Genomic DNA, 24,864 nt, shown 5'->3' on the forward strand with positions numbered 1-24,864 from the left:
TTCCTTTCTCTGCTGCTGTCAGCTATCATTTCAGTGTCAGATTGATGAAACTCTTCTCTGCCTCATTCATCTTCAGTTTTCCTCAGAACCGGCATCCGGTGAGCTCATCAGCTCACATCGCATCCATCCAACTCAACGACAACAACTGCTGTTAATTTCTTTCTCCACCAACGCTAGGGAGTGGATTCAGGCAATATTCCTGATCAGTTAATGTCAAAACAGCCTCACTTAACAACACGTAAAACAAATAAATATGTCTAACTTTTGAGACTGTCCTGGTCTAAGGATAGTGTTTCTCACAACTAAAGCAGTGAAGCAAAGTAATAAATCCTTTCAAATTTCTTTCTTACTATCCTAACATCAGCCTCAGAAGGAGAGCGAACCTGCTAAACTGATCTTATAAGAACAATTTCAAAAATAACAAAACCTATAATTTGTGCTGTATATAAATATAAATAAGATGCCAGGGTTTGCGGTGGTTTTTATTTTCCAAATAATATAGTCTCCGGTGAGTCAGCACTCCATTAAAACTACTGATTTAGTGCATTCACAGCAGGGATCATAGCGAAGTGCAGCACATGTGCCAAATAAAATGCTTTTGTGCCTCTGAGCCATGATGTGTTTCTTAACCACTTTAGCTGAGCCCGCTCCGTGCCAAAAAACAGCTTTATAGGATGAGCTTCATAGTGACGTGAGATAACAGCTGGGTTAAAAAACAAATAAAAAAAACAGAGCTAATAAAATCCAAACCCATGCTAATTGCTGAGTTGATTTAAAGTGATGATGGGAAAGATTGTCACCTACAGTCTTCACCCTGTAAAAACCTGACCATTTCTAGTTGGAGTTCCTTCCCTCAGCTTTGATGTGGGCCAGCTACCGTGGGGCAGACTTCACTTGTTACTGCTGTGCCAACAGAGTACTGATTGGAGCCAGCCTGGACTACAATAATCATTTCCATTCCCTCTCCCTTTTTTCATGAGTCAGTCAGAATTAATTCAGCTGCCCTTTACAAGATTAGAATTCCACAAGGCGACGGGGAAACCACTTATCTATAATATGAATTCCATCAGTTACACGGCCACATTGAAATCCCAGTCTGTTCCCACAAACTTAAAAGGTAGGCTCACATTTTTGAAACAATCACAAGAGTTATCAGTCACCAGATTGGCTCTGAAGTAATCGTCACCTTCAGGTCATTTAACTGTAAGAAAGAGGGCAATGCGAAGTCCTTGAGATCAGATCAGCAAGAGCCAAAATGAAGCTTTCCCAGTCCGAGCTTGTCTGATTTAAATGCTCGACACACTAGCCTCTTGATTTTATGCATGGCAAGGATCATGCTTGTCTATTCTCTGAAGTCTATTCTCTTTATAGTCTTTTCTTCTTCTTCTGTCATCTTGTTCCTCTCGCCAGCCCAACAAGTTGCGGCAGATGGTTTCCCCTTCCTGAGCCTCGTTCTGTTGATGGTCTCTTCCTCTTGTGCTAAAGTCACACAAGAGAAAATGATGACTGGAGACCGAGGCAAGGATGAAATTCTTGAAACCGTGTGCAATGAACTTGCAATGGTTGCTTCAAAGACAGAATGATTTTGGTGCGTCAAGAAGACATAAAAATGGAAAAAAGCACCAAGGCCGACTGCTATCAGTCTGCGGTTGAATCAGGTCAAGTTGGCAATTATAAAACCTGCTGTTGTAACACAATAATTTCCTCGTGGGGTCGATAAACCATCCAATTAATAAACCTGTAGCTGCTGCAGACCAGCAATTTAACTGTAAAATGACATCGGTGCTTGGCAATAATAATGGCAATATAATACATACATGAATTAGATGGTAATTATTTGCAAACCTTTGTCAGTTTGTCTAAGAGAGATTGGAGTCAGTTTTAAGGTTTAAAGACGGGTCGCCTCACACCAGGTGAACTGTGCAATTGCCTTGCAACCAGTAGCGGAGCGTGTAACAACCTCAACCTCTGGGCAACCAACTTGAATGAGCAGGCAATTACCAGTTATTCCTAAAGAAGCCTGACAACCTATTTTTACACTAGTGTAACTGAACAGTTTAGAGGCTTCGGTTTTATCGCTCTATAAATATAATTAAATAATGTTGGACTGATTTATCAATTTCTTTGGTCCAGACAGAAATATACAGAAAGAAAATGTTATTCCATTTGCAGGTATTGACCTCCACCAACTTAGGTGCTCACTTTTTCATGCTGAAAGTGAAATATCCAGGTATGGTTGAATTGTTATGAACTTTAGATATTTAAGTTGTTCTTTTAAACAACTGCCATTACCATGAGCTGTACCTTAACATCATGAACTCTTTCTATGGTGAACTGTACATGCAGTCACCTACAAACTTACATATTAGGACGCTCTGGTTAGCGTTTTGTTCATAACTCAGAATTGCTGTCAGTGAGGACAGTTTTCTATGCTTCTGGTTTTTATCTGTTGCAGTGTAATCACATTGATAGGGGGTCTCTTTACGACTGGCAGGAAGTTTGTCTTTTAACTCTATGTTTGTGTGAATATTGCTCTATTAGTCTAAGGGAGAAAAAAAAAAGCTGGAACTGTGGAGAAAACGCATGCATTTGGAACTGAGTGAGGTAATCAGTTGTGAAAATTTCCCTTTTAACACACAACTGCATGTGGGGGGTACACAAATGGCCTTGCAGTGTTTTCAAAGAGCCGTGCAACAATTACACCAGAAGTGCAGAGAAAGAAAGCTGCCTGCTGCAAAATCTGAAAGCTTTCTATCAGGAGCGGTGGCCAATTAACAGAATAATTAACTGAACTAACGTCTCTCTTAAACAACTGTTACAGGCCACTGTGACAGCAACGAGTGTATTTTAATTAAAGTGCCCTCCAGTTAGCTGCGTTTATATAAAGCCCACGAGGGACTCTTTTTCCAGGGAAAAAGAGATGTTCAATGAACTGCTGCACACTGCATGTGCATTGTGAACGCCTTGTCAACGTGGGCTAAATTGGTTGTGGATTGTTGTCAAGCGTTGGAGGGGGAGGGGGGGGAAAAAAAAAGCAATAAAACTATTATTCTCCCTCAATCGTACCAAAAAGCTCATCATCTCTACCAGCACCACGGCTTTCCTTATGGGTGTCCAATGAAGCATGCAGATCAGCGTCGAAATTAAAGAGGGATCTGTAATGAAACTCCCAGAGCCCCCTGAGTAAGAAAGTAACAAGACAGCCCATAAATAAGACACAGAGAACAAGATCATAAACGATTTAGACACGCAGGAAGTAGGAAATAGGACAGCAGACAAGAGCAGGAAGTTTATGAATGCCTCGCTGACGTACCTACATTGTGAGCCCACAGGGAAACCTGTTTGGCATTTGGGGCAGAAATGTCATGTAGCTGTCACAAGCTATATTTAAATGAAGGATGGCAATGTCTCAGTTGTGAAGGTAGTGATCTTGGTGTTCAGTTTGAAATGTAAATCAAAAGACAAATTTAAAGAGTTCTTGCTTTGAAATGACTCAAATAAATTCACTCTCTTGCTGAATGATTTATAGAACAAACTACTGCTGCTTTTGAAGTTAGGAGTTGGCTCGAATCTGAGGGTTCCAAAACGATATCACTTTGGGCAACGGCCCCAACCTTTTTTGCACCACGGACCGGTTTATGCCCGACAATATTTTCACGGACCGGCCTTTAAGGTGTCGCGGATAAATACAACAAAATAAAACTAGTACCAGTATCGAAAAAAAAAAAAAGATTTATTCATAAGACACGTGAAAAGACCCAAGATAACCGAGTGAACGATAAAAACGATAACAAAATAACGCTGAAAACCGATAAAAACCCTGAAAACCATACATTTCACACCTGAGCCTCAACTCTCACGGACCGGTACCGGTCCGAGGCCCGGGGGTTGGAGACCGCTGACTTTGAGAGTTGGCAGGGGCGTAACTTCCAGGGGGGTTAGGGGGGTTATGACCCCCCCAATAATCAGACCCAACCAATATAACCCCCTCAATAAAATTATGAATAATCTTGCATAAATAGGCTGTTGATTTTCTTCACTAATTTGAGGTATTACCAGCAAAATAGTTGCATGTTTAATCATCTGGGAATTTACCCAGATTTTATTTATTTACTTAGACAGCGATCTTGACCCCCCCCCAATGTTCAGCACAAGTTGCGCCGATAAGAGTCAAGGTTCTCCTGTTTTTTTTTTTAAATTTTTTTAACGGAGATACTGAAAGATCAACTTCGGGCGATGAGTTATGCTCTCGAAAAATGGATGGATGCCCTTCAGAATATGAAGCCTCGATTCTCAGCTTGTAATGAGTGCAGTGTAGCTGAAGCATGTTTAGCCTGATTGAGTGAAGCGCTTGTTGAGAGTTAAGAGACGGAGGAGCAGATGGTGAACAGAACCAGACCAGAGGGGGAAAAAAATGCAGTGTTGGTTTCTCAAGTTTATTCGATCTGTGGTTATCAAAGACAATGCCCAAGAACATAAGTTATGAAAAACAAAAAAGCCTTCATGATGGGGAATTTTGATATGACATATCATTATTATTTTCAACATAGGCATATTTTCCTCATTTATTTTAAAATAGCAATGTTAAAATTTTAAAAAACTAACGACAAACAAAAAGAAAAACAGATGGACAGAAGAAACAGCAAAGATGCCGAGAAGGACATTATCTCAGTGGAGTGCTTCGTTTGGTGAGCCCCGGGACGGCTCTTGTGTCTGCGTGGGTGTCTGTGCGCGTGCACTGTGAGTTCACCACACTCCACATAATCTTACCATTGTTCGTTACCGGCGGAGTGACTGGCGTTCCCCGTTGTTCTGAGGGGATGAGGACAGTCCCCACTGTCGCTGCCAGTCTCAACTGCACAAACATTCATTCGGGGAAGGAAGAAATAAAAAAAAACAACAAAAAAAACCAAAAACTGCTCACCAGTAACCAGGCACCTGGTCATGACATGGCCCCTTAGATTTAAACAGCACACACAGGCACACTTTGATCGCACCCATTCATCCTCTCTTTCAACACACACACGGACACAGTACAGTATACAATGCACAAGCCCCATACATACAAAATTAAGACCTTAAAAAGACACTTGATAAAAGCACAACATGGTATTGTAAAATTAATTGCACGTGAAGAGACGAGATGGAGGAAGCACAGTAAGAGGGGTAAAGGAGGAAGGGGATCGAGAGGGGTGTAGGTGCGGTGAGCGTGGCGAGAAGAGGGTCCAGTACATTCAGTAAACAAAAACAAGAGAAAACGAACAACAAAAAAAGGCAAGATTAGAATCAAAACCACTGAAAAGAATTAAATTAAAAAAAAAAAAAAAAAAATCAAAACACTTCTTTTCCAGTTTGTCATTTTTTTCCTCCTCAGTCATTGATTCGAAGCTCACTCTACAGTAGTCCCGGCGCCGTCTCGGGAGAGAGACAGCTCGGTCGGTTGTGTAGATTTTTAATTGTTTTCTTGCTTTATTTAAAATCAATGTTCACGTCTAAATGTCTACGGACCCGATATCAGAACGTCAGGCGGGGGAGTAGTGGTAGGGTGCAAGTCTTCCATGACCTGACATATGCACAGGCATTTACACAAGTGCGCACACGCGTTCTCTCCCACATACACACACATTCACGCTCACGCATTAACACACAGAGTGCATTCGCATTCCTATCACCCCTGGGTACAGGCTTCCTCTTTTCTTCTCAGCTTAGCGCACTAAGTACGCCTCTCTCTTCTGTACAAAAAGCAGCCTCCTTCTCTGGAATCGGAGACTACATGTTTTTTTTCCTCACTCCTTCTCTTAATTTTTTTTCGATCATTTCTTCTTTTACTTATTTTGAGAGTTGAGCAGTTTGTCTGCCTCGGGGTACGTCGGGTACTTCACGGTCTCGATTTTCTCTCTGACCTTGTAGGAAGGGTAGAGGCCGGTGCGGCCCAGTTTGCGGTTGATGCCTTTGGAGTAGCCGTCCCAGTGGTTCCCGGCCACGCCGATCACGTCGCCGGGCTCCAGGGGAATGTCCTCGCTATTGCGGGGCTGGTGGGGGTAGACGGCAATCTGATTGTGGGCGTTTTGACCTCCGAAGTAGTAGATGTCATCCAGAGAGTAGAAGAAGGAGGAGGCGTCTGGATGCAGTGTCTGCATAATCTCATAAGCCACACGGCAGACCTGAAACAGAAGCACAGCCAGGTGTTATTTTTATAGAAACATCCATACATGCTCAAGATCTCAAGCCGTCTTGGTGATAATCGTGTTGAAAGACAAAGAGGGACTTCGACATATACATTTTCAGTCCTAGCCAAAGAGACATAGAACATGGTAAGTGACTTATGGATGGGAACTGTGTGTTTGTTGGTGACCACATGACTGATTATCAAAGCGTTTCACACTGATAAATTCGACAGCTTCCTCACATTTTTGACTTTTGATTCCTACAGCACATTTATGAATGTGTACCGACTCTCTCAGGTGCCTCTCACCGACTTTGGACTGATCTCAGTGTAAGGAGCATTAATTTGTGGATAAGCAAAGAACAGGAATTTAATGCTTGCTCCAGAGTGCCGTGGCGCTTCAGCTCTGCAATGGTGTCAATAGTGAGCAATGCTAGCTAACGACAGCTTGTTGATGTGGAGTCCATTAATCACTATAGACTCCCGGACCACGAACATCCTTCTATTACTGTCACTACATGACAGAAAATGTGAATTCCCAGTCTGGTTTGCAAGTATTATGCTAGGAAATCACCTGGTAAAGCCTCTATTACACAGACCTAGAGACCAGTCAGCAACTCCCTAGAAACCACTGGTTGCTATGGAAAAATGTGTATTCCCTGACATGTTGGCACAAACCTCTTCGTGATTGCTTTGCTTGCTAGCAGATTTGCACGCTCGCCTGTAGTTTGAATGAAAAAAAGCAGACTTCTCTACAAACACACCAGTGAAATTGTGATAAGCATGATCCAAACCAGAGATGGAGAAAAATTCCCCTTCAAAATAAAAGTTTTGCCTTTTAAAATGTGCTGGCTACATTTCTGGTTTGTGTTACATTGTTTAAAGTCAAAAGGCTGGTAGTTAGCAAGTGTTTGCAAATAAGTCAGTGGCTTCCACGAAAACTAAACAACCATAATATGACCGGCTTCACCGAGTGACAGCCAAGAACCTCGAGGATACATTTGTCAGTTAGTCTGGAAATACATGATCTTCCCTAGTGACTGGTGGGTTCATATTGAGGTGCTCAATCCCCAATATGGTAGAAAACGTCATGCAATCCAAGCATGAAGTCATGTGTATTTGTTAATGTTTTTGATTAAAAAAAAAAAAAAAAAAAATCCAGTCAGAGGGTAAATGCTACATGGGGAAAGCTAACGCTATCATCATAATATGGTATGTAGTATGCTAAATGCTAAATCCCACATGCTAAATGCAAGGCCTGTGGTCCTTTAAGTTATATAAAGTGCCAGCTATAATGCGTCTCTCATGCACAAGCACACCAGTTGGACTACACCCAGGCTGTATTGCGATAGCTGGTATGTTGGCATGTTAATTATGGCCTCCTGACTCTTGATTGACATACGCAGAGTCCTGTGATTGTCCAGTCGTTTTGAGTTAAAGAAATGAACGAACAAAAGCCGGACTTTAAATACAGGTGGGAGGAAGAGCATCTGCTCAATAACATAAGACAAACAGGTTTATCCTTTATGTGTGGAGCTCATGTGGAAAAATGAAAGAAAATACCATCAGACGACATGCGCAAACGAAGCACCAAAACAAGCACTGGGATGTGCACATACAGCAGAAACTCCAGAAGGTAGAAGAGTTAAAAACAAAAAAAAAGAAAAAGAAAAAAATAGTCTGGTGTCACAGCAGACAAAAACCAAATCTCAAAGTAAAGCTGCTGTAACAGATTTACTGTGGTGGAAGAAATAACTACATCGCAGCATTTACTGAAGTTGAGTTTTTGAACCAAAATATGGTTAAAGTGCGTAATGTCATGTGTCAAAGTCAAAAAGCAAGCAGTTTTTGAGGTGAAGCTTAAGCAGACAGGAGTGCCCGCTATGTGCAGAGAGAAGAGCAGCCGTGTGAGCATGCTGAAAGAAAAACTGCACACTGCGTCACACACCAGGAAGGTTTGTGTGGTAAAACTCTTAAAAACTAAACATGCACAGCAACACCCACAGTTTACTTTACATGAGCCAAAGGTTTGAATCGTCGCTAATTTCCATCACCTCTGGAGGAGGTGAGCTCCCAACGTGAAGCCCCGTCACACTGAGGTGCGATGGCTAAGCCGATGGAAAGTGCTGAACAGATGTTTCGAGTTGTCTGAGGAAATTTGTCAGTACATGGAAAGCAAGGGGAGAGACGCCACAGAGCTCTGACATGAAAAGTGGCAGGGTGAGTTGGGGTTTCTGTGCAACATAATGAAACATCTCAAAGCGCTAAACCTCCGGCTTCGGGAGCGGGATGGTGTGAGTATAGACATGTACGCTGCAGTCGGAGCTCTTAAAATGTGGGAAAAGCGGGAAACGCTGGTCTCTTCCTGCGTGCTGCCAATCAATGACAAAACAGGTCTCTACTGCAACATTTGCTACAAGTGGACGTTTTGCTGAAAAAAACTGACCATGCATAGTACATGAAGATTTGCACGTGGAGATTTGCCCAGAAAAGTAAGTTTCACTTTCTCAGCAAGTCATTCTGGAAAGAGCACCTACAAACATTTAAATCAAACTGATCAAACTCCAGTTTAGTGAAACACTCAAGACAAAGTATGGCTACGTGGGCGCTGCGCAGTTCCCACGTTTTATCGCCAAAACGATGCCCCAGCTCTGCCTACAAGCTGTGAGAAAATGATTTCTTTAGAAATGACTCAGACTTTAAAGAAAGTAAGACACAAAAACTAATGTCACTTATGTATCTTTTATTTTTAATGTGATCTCATCTGTTTGTTTGCTCTCTCAGAGCCGTTTAGATCTTAAATCTGAATTCTAAGAAGTCTTGGGAGAAGAACAGCTGAAAAAACACAATAAATTCAAGTATGTTTTTCAATAAATATCAACACAGTGTGGCTGTTTGAGTTGGATCCAGGTATTAATTTTCTGTGACTGAGTTTGACACCCCTGTGCTAAGTGGTGCTGATTTTATATATTTCACTATTCCAGCACTAGCCAAGAACAAAGTAAGGCGCTGGCTATAAGCCAGCCAAATCAAATTCACTATCAATATACTTCTACTTGGGTATATAGTATAAACACTTTTTTAGTTAGTGTACAAAACAAATCGCAGGCAACATAATAGTGCGGGGAAAGTGTCGTCCATGCCTCGTTATTGTTTTGGCCAAAGCTAAACTACACCTCAGAGTGTGCGAGCATACTACAAAGGCGAAATATAAGATGCTGACAACAGAAAGGCTGCAGGTCTTATCAATAAAGCAGCTTTTACGCAGGTTATGAAAAGAACCTTTATGCGTGAGCTTGAGAATACTTGAAATATAGTTAACAGCACATCCTGACAGATTACAAGGTTTATTTTTACTCCACATCAACCGTATTTGCTTTCTCGCCTCCGTGTCTGAAAGCATCAACATTCCAGTCAGCTCTCCGAGTTACTCCGAGCTGCTTTCATCCCAACATCAAATCCATCCTGACCTTCAGTTTCATGTGAAAACATATCAAAGACACCGTTTCGTGCTCTCTCCAAAAATGAACTGGAAAGCGTGAACTGACCTGCGAAGAGAAAGTGCAGACCAAGAAGTCGGTTTGGGAGAGGAAGTGGATGTCAAGAATGACTCCTCTAAGAGAGTTCTCGGTGTAGCGGTTGTGGAGGCCGGCCGACCACGAGATGGAGTTATCGCTAATGAACTCATAGTCTGGGTACCTGAAAGTGATATGCACACGGAAACACAAATAAATACTTCAAATACACACTAAGGAAACAAAATGAACACGGGCAGATACAAAAACACGCTGTCACGTACGCATCAGTCGGACATAAACACTCTTACAGATTACACACACACACTCCTAGACACTGACTTGGTCTTAGCTTCTTGCAGCAAAGATGGGTCATCGGTAGCTAGGTAAACCCGTTTCTTGTCGACATGAACACGCCTGGCCAGATGTTGGAACTGCTCCTCCACATGCAGCATGTACTCCTCTATGGGGTGGAAGGCTGCCTCAGTCCCCACTTTATCTGTCCTCCTCACATGGACTCTGGAGACAGAGAGACACAGATAGGGCAACAAATTAGTCATCTATGTTAAACTTACACCATTAAGTTACGACTAATCAAAAGGTTTTTCATTGCATTAAACTGGTTATTTGCTTGGCTTTCTGATATCTTGAATGAAGTCTGTGTTGAAACGTTCGGCATTTTCTCTCCAGGCCATAAAACAGTCGTAACACAGTTATGATGGTGCAACTCATAATTGCGTTACACGGTGCCTAGTTCTTGTGCTTACATTGCCGGAGGAACATATTTTGTTTCAATACTGGTTACTGGTTGACTAAGCTAAAAATGTAATCTACAATAACTGGAACATGTGCAACTGCTGAAGTATTTTGAAGATCCCGGCGATTGATCACAATATTTTTACTGCGCCTTACAAAAACCCCCCAAAACTAAATAAATAAAGAAAGAAAGAAAAAACACGTCTATATTCAAACACATTCAGGGAACCTAAACTCTTATGACTCCGAAAGGAATTACAAGTGCAAGTAGCAACCAAGTGTGATAATCAGATGAACCTGGTTTATTGATCATCACCACATGCGGCTGCCTCTATAAAGAGCACAGGTTGTGGCATTTTGCTAGTGTGGAGCTGTCACCACAATATGAGAAAAAGACAAGTATGGCTCATCTTGAAGGGTTTCTAGGAAAACGCCTTATCTCTCTAAAAAAAAGAGCATGACGCACAGATTAGATTTGCAAAGTTTCATCTGAACAAACCACAAGACTGGAAAAATGTCCTTTAGACAAATAAAAGTGGAGATGTTGGGCCATAAAACACGGTGCCATGTCAAGTGAAAGACATATAGCACATTAGCACAAACGATGCATGGTGGTGGAAGGATGAGGATTTGGGTTTGTTCTGGAGCCACAGGAGCGGAGCACCTTGAACTGACCATGAACTCCTACCAAAGTATTTAAGAGTGAAAGAGGCCACATGTATGACACCAAAAGCTTGGCCGATCCCGAGTCATGCAACAGGACAATGATCACAAGCACAGGAGTAAATCTACAACAGAGTGGCTGAAAAAGACTGCATAGAGTCCAGTGAAAACTTTCACAGGACTGCAATGCTGATGGATGTTCAATAGATATGACCAAAGTTCCTAAAAATGAGGAATGGAAAACATTCAGATTAACTGAGGTGACAAAGTTAAGGGATTTATTTTCAAAACGGTTAGAAGCCAATAACAGTCGGGGGAAAAGAAGCACACGGTCGTGACGAGAAAAGAAAATACACTTTTTTTTGTGTTACCGTCATTGACGAAACCTAGTTTTAAATCCACACCGATCTCAAAATAACAGTAAATTCATGTTTTGTTCACAACTGCATTTATTCTGCTGCAAACGTAAAAAGGAAACAGCACTTTTACTTTAACGGCATGTTTGGGGAATCTTTCCATTGTTAGTGTAAATGCACACCCACAAAAAAAATGCTAGGATAGAGACAAAGTAAACAAGAAAGGCCAACAGTGACAAGAGAGGAGTTTAAAGGATGTAGCGAGACAGAAAAATGGAAAGAAAGAGCAATAACCAACCCAGCTGTTTTTATTCCTTTCTTTCTTTTTTTTAAGTATCCTTGTCCTCGCTTCCAGTAAGAAAGGACAAAGAGAGAGTGCTGTCACTGCTGTACATCTGACAAAAAGAGCACAGCTTGAAAACGGAACAAACGATGAGAACTCCTCCTCGGACACAAAACCATCTGTCAACCTGATGGGTGCAGAAACACAATTTTATTCCAACCATAACTATTCACTTACGCAGCTACCCAGCTATATCTACATTGTGACTTCTGCCCTCAGGGAGAAAATGAAATTTATAAATATGAGACTGGAGAAAAAGACATTTTAAGTGTTCACTTCTTTTTTTGGGGGGTGGGGCAAACATGTGTGCCTTTTCCACATTAATATAATTCCACTATGGGAGCTGGCCAGTACAACCAGCTGTCTGCTGCTGGACAAGAAGCAGTTCCACTGGAAAATCTACAGTCAGAGGCACCTAGGTGAAACCTATTAGTCTTTTACTTCCACTTATTCGGGATCTCTCAGCTGCTTTGGGAGTTGAAAAAGTTCTGTGACCTCACGGTTGCCTTGATCTCTTTTGTGAGAATGAAGCAGAAGTAGAAAAAGTTAGACGTTGAGAGAATAAACACTTTGTCTCTAATTTCTACCGCTGGCCACAGATCAATCAGTAACTATTGAGTTTGCTCGCCTTTATTTACGTGGCAATGAAACCCACAGAATGGAGGTGAGAACAGCAGGTGAATGGGCGCCGTGAGTCTTTCATTCAGCGTCGATGTCTCTGATCGGACAGAGGTCTCGACATCAGGCTTTCCCATCCTTTGTTACGGTGCCTCTCTCCTGCTCCTGCTCTTCTTTCATGTCTCCCGTTTTTTTGTTCCCACAAACCCTCGTTTTATCTCGCTCTTTTCTCTCTCTGTCAGAGCGGCAGAGGCCGCTGTGAGGTACTGCTTTGCTCTTAGCCCCCCCAATCCCACCAGCGCTCTCCCACACAACTGCCACAATAATTCAATTCACTCCTCCCTATTCATACAATATTGCCAAGGCAGACTAATTCTCACGGTGGGTGTAAAAACATACACCCGCACCCTAGACGCAGCAAGCGCTGATCCTGGCAGACTACGACAATAGCATACAGACAAAATGAATTATTTGTTTGAGTATGACCTCAGTACTCTGCCCACCGGAGCTCTGGGCTGCTGGGCTTTGGAACTGTAGCTGCTATTAACATTTGAATCTTTAGAAAACAGCTCATATGATAATTACATACACAAAAGCTGTAGAATCACCGCTGATGCAACTTGTACTTTGACACCAAAACATGTCAAAGTTGTTATTAAGATTTATCTCCAGTGCTCATAATTATAGATTATGACAAATTAAATATAATGCCATCATCAAGTATCCTAATGAGCTGTCAGGGCTACAGTAAGCCTCTATGAAAGACTAAATTATATTCTCTGTTGGCAATTTGGTGACGGGTAGTGTGGGTAGTGCTATTATATCACCCCTAAATGACTTTAATGGATGAATATTTGGTGACTGTGATGGTCATATCATGATCCAGATCACGCTCGGTGAGCACTCATGAAACAAAAAAGGTTATACCTTTCCTTTAGTGTACACCAGACCTTATATAGAAAATAGATCAACTCAGATATGTATAATATATATGAAAGGCCCGGGAAACTACAGTTTTGCTTTTCATATCAGCACATTTTAAAACTTGTTAGCATGTCATCTATTATGAGATTACCGCCAACACAAAAAAGGGAAAAAAGATGCTACTTCACGAGTAATAGATGATAGATTAAAAACAATCCAGGTAATTTTCAAAGGAACCAAAAAGCTTTAAAAAAGTTGAATAAAAAGAAAATATGCTGCTGTTTATACACTAGAGTCTCTTTAAGGACAGAAAAAATGTCAGTGAAAAATATCTGAAGCAGCTTTTTTTCATGTAGATTTTTGTATTATTGATTTTTTTTTTTTATGTTTGTTCCAAAAGATATATTTTAGCCTGAGTTTACAATGAGCTGAGAGGTTTTAAATGTGCGCAGTCTAATAGAAGCTGTTACAAAAAAAAGAAAAGGAAAAACAGAATACACATGACACAAGGCTTCATGGTAAATTCAACACTTGGGAACCCCTCTGTATCTGCAGTAGTGGCAGTGTTCCCACTTGCTTTTTTCCCCTCTCTGTACCTCTAATATTAAATCGCAGCAGGCCGGACCTGCTGCTTTTAGTCCGTGGCTTCCAGCTTTTCTGCAGCTCGCATCCAAAGGGAGCAGCGGGGCATGAGTGGTGGTGTGGTGGCTGAGGCACGTGAGGTCGGCTGGCAGTTGCTGGTTGCTCTGGGGACAAGCTGCCTTTCTATCCCCTCTTGGTACTCTCCCCATCAACCCTAGCCTTTCCCACCAGTGCCGCCCTCTTGCCTTTTCCTTTCAGTCCAACTTTCACATCTTACATCCACCAACCCCCCACTCTACAGACACACTTATAATGCCTTCCCCCACAGTGCTGATAGAAGCACACAGGCACTTTGTTGTAACATCACTACACAGTGGAGTGGCTATATCAAGAGCTGAGAAGGGAAGAGGGGGGAAAAGGAATAAAAACTTTGTTCTACCCAGCGCCTCATTTCAATAACCCTTTTCCCCAGCGATATGTAGGGAGAAAAGGGTGGGATATACGTGTGTAGGGAGGGGGGAACACAAAGAACTGTGATAGAGATGTGTGGAAAATGATGAGAGAATTGTGGGTATAGATCTATGCCTTGGGAACATGAGGAAGAAGTGAGGGAGAAGCATAAAAACGGGAAAACTCCTGGAGCAGAATGAACAAATGAAGACAGAAGAACAATCATAAATGAGCGGATGTGAGAAGATGGTAGAGATTTATGGGCTCAAAATGTGGTCATAAATATTTTGTACTTGTTAATCAGTTTTGTATGTGTAAACAGAATTTGTGTGTGCGTAAAAAAAGGTTTGTATGTGTAAAAAGATTTGTGTGTGCGTAAAAAAGATTTGTGTGTGGACTTTTGAAACTATTTTTCTTCCTTTCATCTGATTGGTCAATGTCATGTCAATCACAAATGTAACAATCCAATCAGAGAACAGATGGGTTTGGCTGTCGGAGGGGCACTTTTTTGAACTGCAGGTCCTTGAAGGGTAATACAGTTACATTTGTGATTGACATGACATTGACCAATCAGATGAAAGGAAGAAAAATAGGGTCAGAATTCGTACTTGTAACTTGCAGGTGATTTTTTTGGCTAAGTCCACGCACAAATCTTTTTTACGCACACACAAATCTTTTTTACACATACAAATCCTGAATTACAAGTACAAAATATTTATGACCACATTTTGAGCCCATATAGATTGACTACGCTGGGTTGAGTCACTGAATTTGAAAAAGAAAAGTGAAAAAGGAAGGGGCGGGGGGCTAAAAGAGGACGGGGAGAATGAGACACAGTGGCAGGGGTGATGAAAGGCAGAGAAGTTAAAAAAAAGCCCACAAAGAATAAGGACAGAGAGTCGGAGGAAGAAAGAGAGTGAGTGGAACAAGCCGGAGTGAGAACTAAAGCAGGACAGGAAAAGTGAGGAGACCTGGGAAGCTCGCTTGCAGCAAAATGTAAAGAAGAAAAAAGAGAAGTTATGAAGGCTGAGAAGCTGGCACAAAAGACTAGGAACATATGGATGTGAGAGTTATGAAGAGGATGACAGAACTAATGCAGGCTGACTTCAAAAAATATTAGAAGATATCTCTTAGCTTTTTTTTTTTTAATTTTATTTTATTTTGAACTACTTCCTTCACCAGGCGGAGGAGTCAGTCTCGTGGGATGGAGCAGAATTTCAAGATGATCTCAGCAAAGTGCCTGGCACTCATTTCACATACTTTCAGATGACTGACAGCTTACTAGTGATTATGTGTCTTGTCCTAATATATAAAAATCCTCCTCCCTACTTCTAGACCAAGAGGGTTAAAACAACTGCCGAGATATATTCGCAAAGTCTCATTTGATCCAGGTTTGAAGTGGTGCAGGAAGGAATTATTTATGAGCCAAGAGGGGCTGGCAGACAGCACATGGATGTTGGTTGACTGAGTGCCTGACAGGGATACAGAGAAAAGTAAACAAGTAAATAAACAGCTACATGTCTAACCCATTTCTTAGAAGGCTGCTATCAAAAGTGGCTTACAGTACTGTGAGCGTTCCCACAAAGGAGTGGCCCTCGTGGGAACGGATCTCGTCATACTTGTGAATGCTTTTCAACAATGCTGCGCTGGACAATAAGGAGTATCAAATCACTTTCAAGCATTGCGAGCCAAATCTCTGGAGGTGGCACAACACTAAGCATTAAGAATAAAAGCGAACACATTATCGATGACTGAAATCAGACCTGCTGATGACATATTTGGCAAAGATGCTCTCATCTCATCCGCACAGCTGATGCCAAGTTTCCTAAAAAGTAATATTTAAATATTTGTAACCTCGTAAATGTCAAATTTTAAGAGGACCGATAATTTTTCTGTTGTATATGTACTGTGACAGTGGCGGATGTTCATATTAAACAGGTTTTAACTAATGAGGTCATTGGATGTAAAAGTAATCCCTGTGAGATAAAAGTCAGGCTTCCGACTGCCCCAAATACTCAGTACTTTTATTCTTCTCCCGGGTTCGAATGATGCCAGTGATAGAGGATATCCTCAATAAGGTCACATGACTGTTTCCATGGGGCGACCGTGGCTCAGGGGGTTGGGAAGCGTATCTGTAACCGGAAGGTCGCCGGTTAGATCCCCGGGCTCTCTGTCCTGGTCGTTGTGTCCTTGGGCAAGACACTTTACCCTACCGTCTACTGGTGTTGGCCAGAGGGGCCGATGGCGCGATATGGCAGCCTCGCTTCTGTCAGTCTGCCCCAGGGCAGCTGTGGCTACAACCGTAGCTTGCCTCCACCAGTGAGTGAATGAATAGTGGCATTGTAAAGCGCTTTGGGTGCCTTGAAAAGCGCTATATAAATCCAATCCATTATTATTATTATTAAGCCCCACTCACTTGACGTTCAAACCTTCTGTTTGCAGTGGACAGCCAATCAAAAGAAAGGAGTCTTAACGGTAGGGAGAGGAGCTGAAATGGCTGCACCAAAGTCTAGTAAAAGATAACTAATGACCATTTTGAAATATGAACCATACAATGCTCTCCAATGCTCCGGGAGATGCCAAGAAGAAACTGTGGAATATCATAATGCTTCTGAAAAACATTTTCCCAAATTTTGTTTGTAAGCTCCCCTGAATGTTACATATGCTACTATAGTTTATAGTAAACAGGTAGTTGTAATGTATTCAGTATTATGAATTAGGGTTGGGCGATATGTACAAATTTTTCAACCGACAATCATCAGTCCAATAATCGACGATGGGCGATATGTTCGCGCACGCGCAGACTTTTTGATGGGCGGTGCAATGTAATCACGCACGGACTGATTTGCGCGTTTACAACACAAATGTCCAAACATGGACGAACTAATTTACCCCAAAAAACATTAGGGCTGTCAGACAACAGCTGTTAGAAGTTCTCTTTTTGGTTTGCTAACATTTCATGACAAGCAGGTAGCCACAGAAGGCCTTCGTCTACATGTGCCAAATCCAAAACGCAAAGATTTTTCACTCAAATGATCATACAGTAAACTTTGAAATGCAGCATCTTAAATAGCTAAAAGAATAATAACAATAATAAAAAATTCAACTTCATTGTGGAAAGCTACATACAACACATGCTAGTGGAATAGATTCATTTTTCTTTATGACTTCCTTCAGCATAACAACAAATAAAAATAGCCAGGCTTAACCTTTAGGTAACAAGGACTGATGAAGGTAAAAGAAAAGCTGCCAGGCCACTCGTTTTTAATACCGTTGTAAAGGTACCGCTTTCTTGTCAGGTTTGACTGATTCTGAAATCACACACACCTTTAGCATTTATTTATATTTATAAGTCAAAATATCAAATCAGTATTCTCCATGGATTTAGTAATAGGGCCATTACAATAAAAATGAGACACTCCGGTATAGCATGCGACTGCTATTAGAAAAACACTCAGTGATGGGTACTGAGTGATGACATTTCTTTAAATAGGCTGATTTGCATGAATATAAGATGTCTGAGTATTGACGGTGTGGTAATGGAAAAAGCGAAAGCATTCTAAGGGTGAAGGTAAGAGAAAATAAATAAATAAAAATAAGCAAACAAAACACGATTATCAAATTAAGTTAATTTTAATACTATTCTATTAACCTCATATTAACCTCACCCAAAGCAGTGTTTGTATTCCACCACAGCTTTCACAGCTATGTCTTTGTTTTCTCTCATTTCGTTTACTGTAGAGCAATGCTATAGAGAAGAAAAGCCATTATTACTTAGCGGCAAAGTAACGTGCACATACAGACAAGAAAGCTGGACATATTTACCCAATTATGGGGTGTTTGAAGCCCAGCTTGGCAGTGGTCTGCTGGATCTCCTTCTCAAGCCACGCCTGAGGACGCACCAGGTACTTGACAAACTGGGACACCCACCATACGGACGGGTCGCCGTGCAGACGCTGCAAGCGTGGGGCCAGGTCCTCGGGGATCGCAAGGGGCAGGTATGGAGGGCGAGGGTGGAGACTGTCCACTATGGGCAGCTCCACAACTTGGACGTCCTTATCATGGGCCTCACCTACATGGATCAGAGCAGAGGAGGTAGCTTTAAAACTTCAAGGGCTTTGTCACAGTTTCTCAAAGGCAAAAAACCCCCCAGCATGTTGCCTGAATACCAACTGAAAACCAAAAGATATTCCCTTTACACTGGAAGAAAGAAGAAGAGCATTAAATGAATACTTGAGTTTTTCCCTCACTATTCAAACTCTTACAGGCGAGTTCTTCCCCCAATTATTCTAATCAGGGGTTAAAGCATAGAAGAAATGCGGAATAATTTGCAAAGCCCTCTGTGGAAAATTTGTGACATTGGGCTATGCAAATACAAATTAATTCATTTCCCTTGAAAGGCTTTGGATCAAACAGAGGTTAGATTGAGAAACTGACCAATTAAGGTAAGAAAACAGTATATGAAATCTGGAGGAAAACCATATGGCCTAAAATAAAAACAGGCAGTCAATTAAAAACTAGGTCTCACATGACACTTATTTCATTCCAACAAGTCACGTCAGAATGTGCACTCTGTTCACTTTCTTGTTAAAAGTTTGGACAGGCTTTTACTAGCCAGGGTTTACGTGTAGGACTAGGTCAGAGTGCAGACTACCACAATAACCAAAGCTAATGCTCAAGGTCACAACTGCAAATGTCTCTGCTGCATCTTAGGAGATTCACATCATGGATGTGCAGCAGTGTGATGCTATCATGTCAGTATGGATCAATCTCCTCTAAATGTTTCCACAAAGAATTAAGCTAGTTCTAAAGGTAAACTGTGGTCAACCTGTTACTACCCACTACCATCACTTTTAACAGACTGATCAAGCAGCAATGCTAAGATTTCAATACCTGAAAAGGGCTAAATAAATGAAGGCCCCCAAACAAAAACAGGTGAGAGGGGTACAGATGCATATGATATGCCTGGAAAAAATATTTCACAATAAAAATGTTTCTACTGACACACAATAGTATTCCATCTGAAATCGTTACAGGAACTGTTGAGTTTGCAGTGTAGCGCCTGGCGTGGACGTGTCAGGTAAGCTCTAAGAGTGCAGTTGTAATGCTTACAGATGTCAGCATGTTCTGCTATAATTAGTTGTCCTGCAATGGTTCCATCGCTCATTATATATTCCATGTTAAATTAGTGAGGCTGACAGTGAAAGCACTGGGTAGTTGGTTTAAAGACCATTCCTACCCATATGTTAACACAGAAAAGTGTGTGCAGGTGATCCTCTGGCTGTTACTTAAACAAAGAGTTATGGCAGAGAAACTCAATCTTGCTGATCTGTCTAAAGCGCCAAACGCTGCTCACTGCAGAATAACGAGTGAAACAAAGCAACTTGAAATAGCAAACAGCAGTAGAGACTGAAGGAAGTCTCTGTGCACATGAGATGACTATAACCAGCTTTTCTAAAAACTCTTGGAAATAAAAGCTTTTCAAGCCAAATGAAAGATGTAAATGATGCAGATACAAAACAATCAGCATTCCTTTCAGACTTTTTTTTGTCAACTTAAACGCTCACTCTATATACAGTATGATAGAGTGTCATAGTTTCTATATTAATTCCTATCCTGGTTCCACTATCAGTCCAAATCCTCAACCGTAGTGTGTCCAGCTTTGATGACTGACAGCTATTGTTCACCTCTCCTTGCTGAAAGGCCAAGTCAAGCTCCTTTCTGTCAAGGTTGTAGAGGGCCAGAGGGCTGAGGCAAGGATTTGGATTTGAGGGTTTGGGGAGAGAGGTTGAAGGGGTGGCTGGTGGTGTGGCACCCTTAGGCTAAGTCCTTCTTGGAAGAAGCCCTGAGCAGAAGGGTTGAGCACGGCTGATTATGAAGGTCACCTCTTTGGGAAATAAAGAGCCCCTGAGCACTGCCAGACCTCCCCTAGCCTTCAAGGCCAACTGCCTCTACACAAAGACACTTGCAGGTGCATGACACACACCTGCATGTGTGAACAAAAGTGGGAAATGCACACAAGCATGCAAACATGGATGCACCCAGTCACAAAAATGCCAGTGGGAACATGGACACATGAGCGTGCACGTGTACAGAAGCTTCTGAACAGTGGAACAAGGTTTGGTTTGACAATGATAACTAATGGAGACCCAAATAAAAAGGGAAATATGTATTCACACCCAAAAACACAGACAAAGAGCTCCAGCTAATCTCATCTCACCAGAAGGGATATGGCTGGCAGACACAACCTCCACTCTCTTTCAGTCTTAAAGCCTGAGCAGAGTTTGCGCGTAAACCCCGGATTTAGGTAAAAACAAGTTTGAGGCCTGTGTTCTGTCAAACTTAAGTGGCTTTTGTAACTGCCACAGACAGCCCCTAGTACAGCTGCAAACGCTGCTTCCATAGCACACTTCAAGATAAATGGCATAATGAGTCATTAAAAATGGCCTTTCACAGAAAGGGTACATAAAAAACATGTTAAAAACAAGGGCAGCAACAGAGGCTTCAATTTGTGTGTGTGTGCGCATGCAGGAGCATGAACTGAATATAAATTGGTTGCAAGCATTAAATATTGAAAAGAAAAAATATTCCCAAGTCTGTCTTTGCTTATATAACAGAATTGGCACGATTCACATAAGGGGGAATGAGCATATTTCGAGGCTTTCACTTCTTGGCACAAATGTACAGATATGCAGTATGTCTTCCTCCCACAGCTACTTAATTAGACCACAAAGCTACTCTAAATTGTATCTCAACTCCAAAACCCCTACATTCATTTCCTGTATACATCATCACTTAGAGCACATGGGCCTGCACTGACACAGAATTCCTAAACTTAAGTCGCTGATGTATACAGAGCCTAATGAATATTTTATGAGATTAACATGGCTAAGAAACTGTTGAGCTGTGAGTGACACCATCCAGACTCAAAATATGGAGCCTCTCCATTCATAATACATTTGAGACTTAGACTGGAACAAGAGATCTCCAAGTTCATAAACTATCCATGGCAGGGAACATTATGTTTCTCCTGCTGCTCTCAGACTTGACCATAAGGCAGTGATATCTCTACAAAGAACCTCAAAGGAATATTCTCTCTTTGGCAAATTAGCTCTTTGATCAACGAAGCATTGTTCCAAAAGAAGCCTGGTTTCCTCTCTATGCGTCGAGACTTTAGTCTGTTATACCAGATTTACTGACGGTGTTAAGCTCTCCAGCTGTCCACTGAAAACAAAAGTTATGGCAGAAGAGCAACACGAACGAGTGGAATAAACAGTCAGCAGGGGTAGATATGGAAATGCATTATTTTTTGCCATTTCTTGCAAAGTTTAAGTGTTTAAGAACGGCAGCAACTCAGTCACAAAGTAGCACACCACTTAAAGCTACAGAGCGGTGGTTGCCTGGTGTATCATAGTTGTTAACACTCTGTTGACTCAAAAAGCGCAGTGTTTTCCAAACCTCCTCTGGCATTAACATCAGCACAACAACTGTGTGCCAGAAGCTTCACTGAATGGGTTTATGGTTCTATCCATATAGTCTTTTTCTGTAGTTAAAGGTCCTATCTGGTGTAAATTATGTTTATATTAACTGTCCAAAAGTTGATTCTGTTCATCGGGATGTAGCATTTTCAGTGGGAGAAACGTTTCGTCACTCATCCAAGTGAGAGGTCACTTGGATGAGTCCAAAACCAACAGAGAAAAGAGACTAGAAAATACTAATACTGTATATTGATCACTACCCCAATCCTTAAAAATTGTTATATTTTATATTAGGGCTGTTCGATATAATGAGATATATAGTTAGCACACACACACACACACACACACACACACACACACACACACACACACACACTTTTTCATCGTTTTGATGGTCACTGTAGTGGCTATATTAATTTCTTAAAGTTCTCTCTTTCTCAAATATTTAATATAACCACACTACGGACAGACAAGAGCCTGTTTTTTTTATACGTTGTCGTTAGCAACAACGACGGTAAAACCATCGCGTGTCCGCTTGTTTAATTTCTACATAAACCTTTCAGAATAAAGCTCAAGATCCTGTTGAGACCTTTCAAAATAAACTGAATCACGTGAAAGAGTATGCAGAGTGTTTACGGATGAGAAGCAAAAAAAGAGCCTATCCTTCTTTTTTTTCAGCTGTAGAACAAACCATAGAAGGCAACCCTGTATGTCCTGATTATTTCAGGGTGGATCGTCTTGTAATGTTTTGTTTTTTGTTTCCCATTTGCAGAAAGAAAATCAGCGGGTCCCATAATGACTTCGTTGCTATCTTTGATGTTTCCCGCAAGCATTATGTTTTCCTGATAGAAACACCCTGTCACATACGCATAAACCATAGATCCTCTCTAGGTCTATAAATGTCTCACGTCCTGGGGGAAAACACTTAACAGAAAGTGGGAGAACCATGTATAGATATATAAGGAAATTGGAATCGTGAAGGGCTGCTACACAATATACCAGAAAAGTCAATTTTGCCACATAAACAGAAACAATACAAAGGCATAACTCAGTACAGGACAACCCAAAGCATGTTTCTACATGAATGTAAACACAAACAAGTGGTGACATTCACAACCAAATGATAAAGAACATTTTGAAGAGGAGAATTTGAGAGAAACAAAAGTAGAAAATAAAGTGTCCTCAAAAGGGAGCGCTCACTACCATCTGGGAATTCAGCTTGTATTGGCGCTACTACAAGTTCTGAAGAGATCAGTATTCACTACATTAAACACTGTAATTGCACTGGCATGGGCAAACACTCCACTTAATTAGCGAGATATTCAATGTATATCTACTTATTAATCCAAGGCTTTAGCATCCCTTTGTGGTCTAGTGCCCCAAGGAAAGTACTTGCTTGCACTGTTAACAAAACAGGCATGACCACAGGCGTAGCCAAGTACCCAACAGGATTACATTAGCTATGCCCAGCTAGTTAGCTGGCTTGATTATCAGAAACTACTGCCTCTGCAAATTGCAGGCTTTTATAAGGACAACAATTCAGAATGCTAAAAGGCCTAAGGAGGGTAGTGACATTTGGAGGGAGCTGCCTGCTGATGTGCGCTGCCAGATGGCATATATGGATCTATAGGAGACTGTTTGCAAGACAAACTCCTACGAAATACATTAAAAAGTGGAAAAGGACACATGAAAGGCAGGAGAATAAGAGAGGGAAGGCAGAGGGAGAGCAGGAGATAAGAAGGGAGAGCCCAGGAGAGCACAAGTAAAATAATGCGATAGGAGAAAAATGAAGAGCTGAAAGGACATGGCGACGAGAACGAGGAGGCAGTGGAAGATAACGTGATAAAGAGGGAGGCAGGTACAGTCTCATAGTAACACTTCTAAGTCATAACTGAGCTCCTTTTACATATGCTCCGGTAATGTCAGCTTAGAAGTGGAAAAACAAACATATACTGTGGGACTCAGTCATATTAAAATTGCACTTTATAAAACGGTTGAATTCATTTATAAATGATTCTGCTGCCTGTGCATTAGTAGGGAGATCTTTTTCCTCCCAACAGCCCCATCAATCTTTGGCCTAAGGTATTCTGGTATCAGCTGTACATACGAACTAACTTTTGCTTCAACTGTGTTCACAATGAACTGGAAGTGTGCAGAATTCTAATGTCACGCAAAAATAACAACACCATGAATCAACAGCCATACTGGCATTGTCTGTATGTAAATCTGAAGGTGATGAGTACGACACTGGTTTTGCTGCCAGACTATTCCTTTGGCAAATGCCTAAAGCTGTGCTGGTATGGGCATTTCTACTGTTGCGAAAAATACAAATGTGAAATATGAAATAAGAGACTCGGGTTTAAAGCTATGCCCCAAACCTGCATGAATATTTATATTCCCTTTAAGTGTCCCCTGGCATATACGTAAAATGTCTTCAAAATATAAAAAAAAAATCAAGCATAGAATTAGTTCAGGCAAGATGAGCCAACTATGGCAGTCAGCCAATATCCTTCCACATGTACTATGGACAGAGCTCACCTGGAATATGTGCTATTTCAGGTCCCCCAGGCACACAGCCCTAGCACCAGTCAGCACATATCCGCCACTGGTCGCTAAGGGAATATATATATTTCCTAACTGGTCGGCAAGTGGTTTCTGGAGGTTGAAGAGGGCGCTGCACCAAAAACCCTCTTGAGACCGCTTTGGTTGCTTAGCATATTGTCATGGTTTCTTGTTGTTTGCATGGAAGATGCCAACTTCTCTGGAAATGGCTGCTAAGGCTTAATGTGAAAGCAAATTTTCTATTGAATTTATTTATTTATTTAAAAGGGACAGTGCAGTTTAACATAGTTCAAGTGCAAGACATGAAACTGATGTACCGCACACAGGTTTATAGCTACTGCTAATTTTCGACAATTTTCTGGTTTGTTTGCACATTTCAGCTTTACTATTAATAAAAAAACAAAAACAAAAACAGGCGGCAAGGGTTTGCAGACAAGTCAATTTGCATCTT

At 41.4% G+C, this 24,864-nt stretch overlaps 1 protein-coding gene across 1 annotated transcript in view; it reads right to left on the bottom strand.

Annotated features, from left to right (window-relative positions):
* Positions 1 to 4,415: 4,415 nt before the first annotated feature.
* The window catches only part of fut8b (fucosyltransferase 8b (alpha (1,6) fucosyltransferase)), a 91,255-nt gene continuing 70,806 nt past the window's right edge, over positions 4,416 to 24,864 (bottom strand). The window contains exons 7-10 of the mRNA XM_086264585.1: positions 18,199 to 18,445; positions 10,024 to 10,200; positions 9,715 to 9,865; positions 4,416 to 6,164 (exon numbers count right to left, since the gene is read on the bottom strand). Of these exons, the coding sequence (XP_086120711.1) occupies positions 5,826 to 6,164; positions 9,715 to 9,865; positions 10,024 to 10,200; positions 18,199 to 18,445 (914 nt within the window). The 3' untranslated portion in view covers positions 4,416 to 5,825. The remainder of the gene's footprint in view (positions 6,165 to 9,714; positions 9,866 to 10,023; positions 10,201 to 18,198; positions 18,446 to 24,864) is intronic.

This window comes from Aulonocara sp. 'chitande type north' Nkhata Bay, linkage group LG15, assembly GCF_057382095.1.
Source record: "Aulonocara sp. 'chitande type north' Nkhata Bay isolate Kocher_YH1m ecotype deep benthic linkage group LG15, A_spYH_male_GT1.1, whole genome shotgun sequence".
NCBI classification, from domain to species: Eukaryota; Metazoa; Chordata; class Actinopteri; order Cichliformes; family Cichlidae; genus Aulonocara; species Aulonocara sp. 'chitande type north' Nkhata Bay.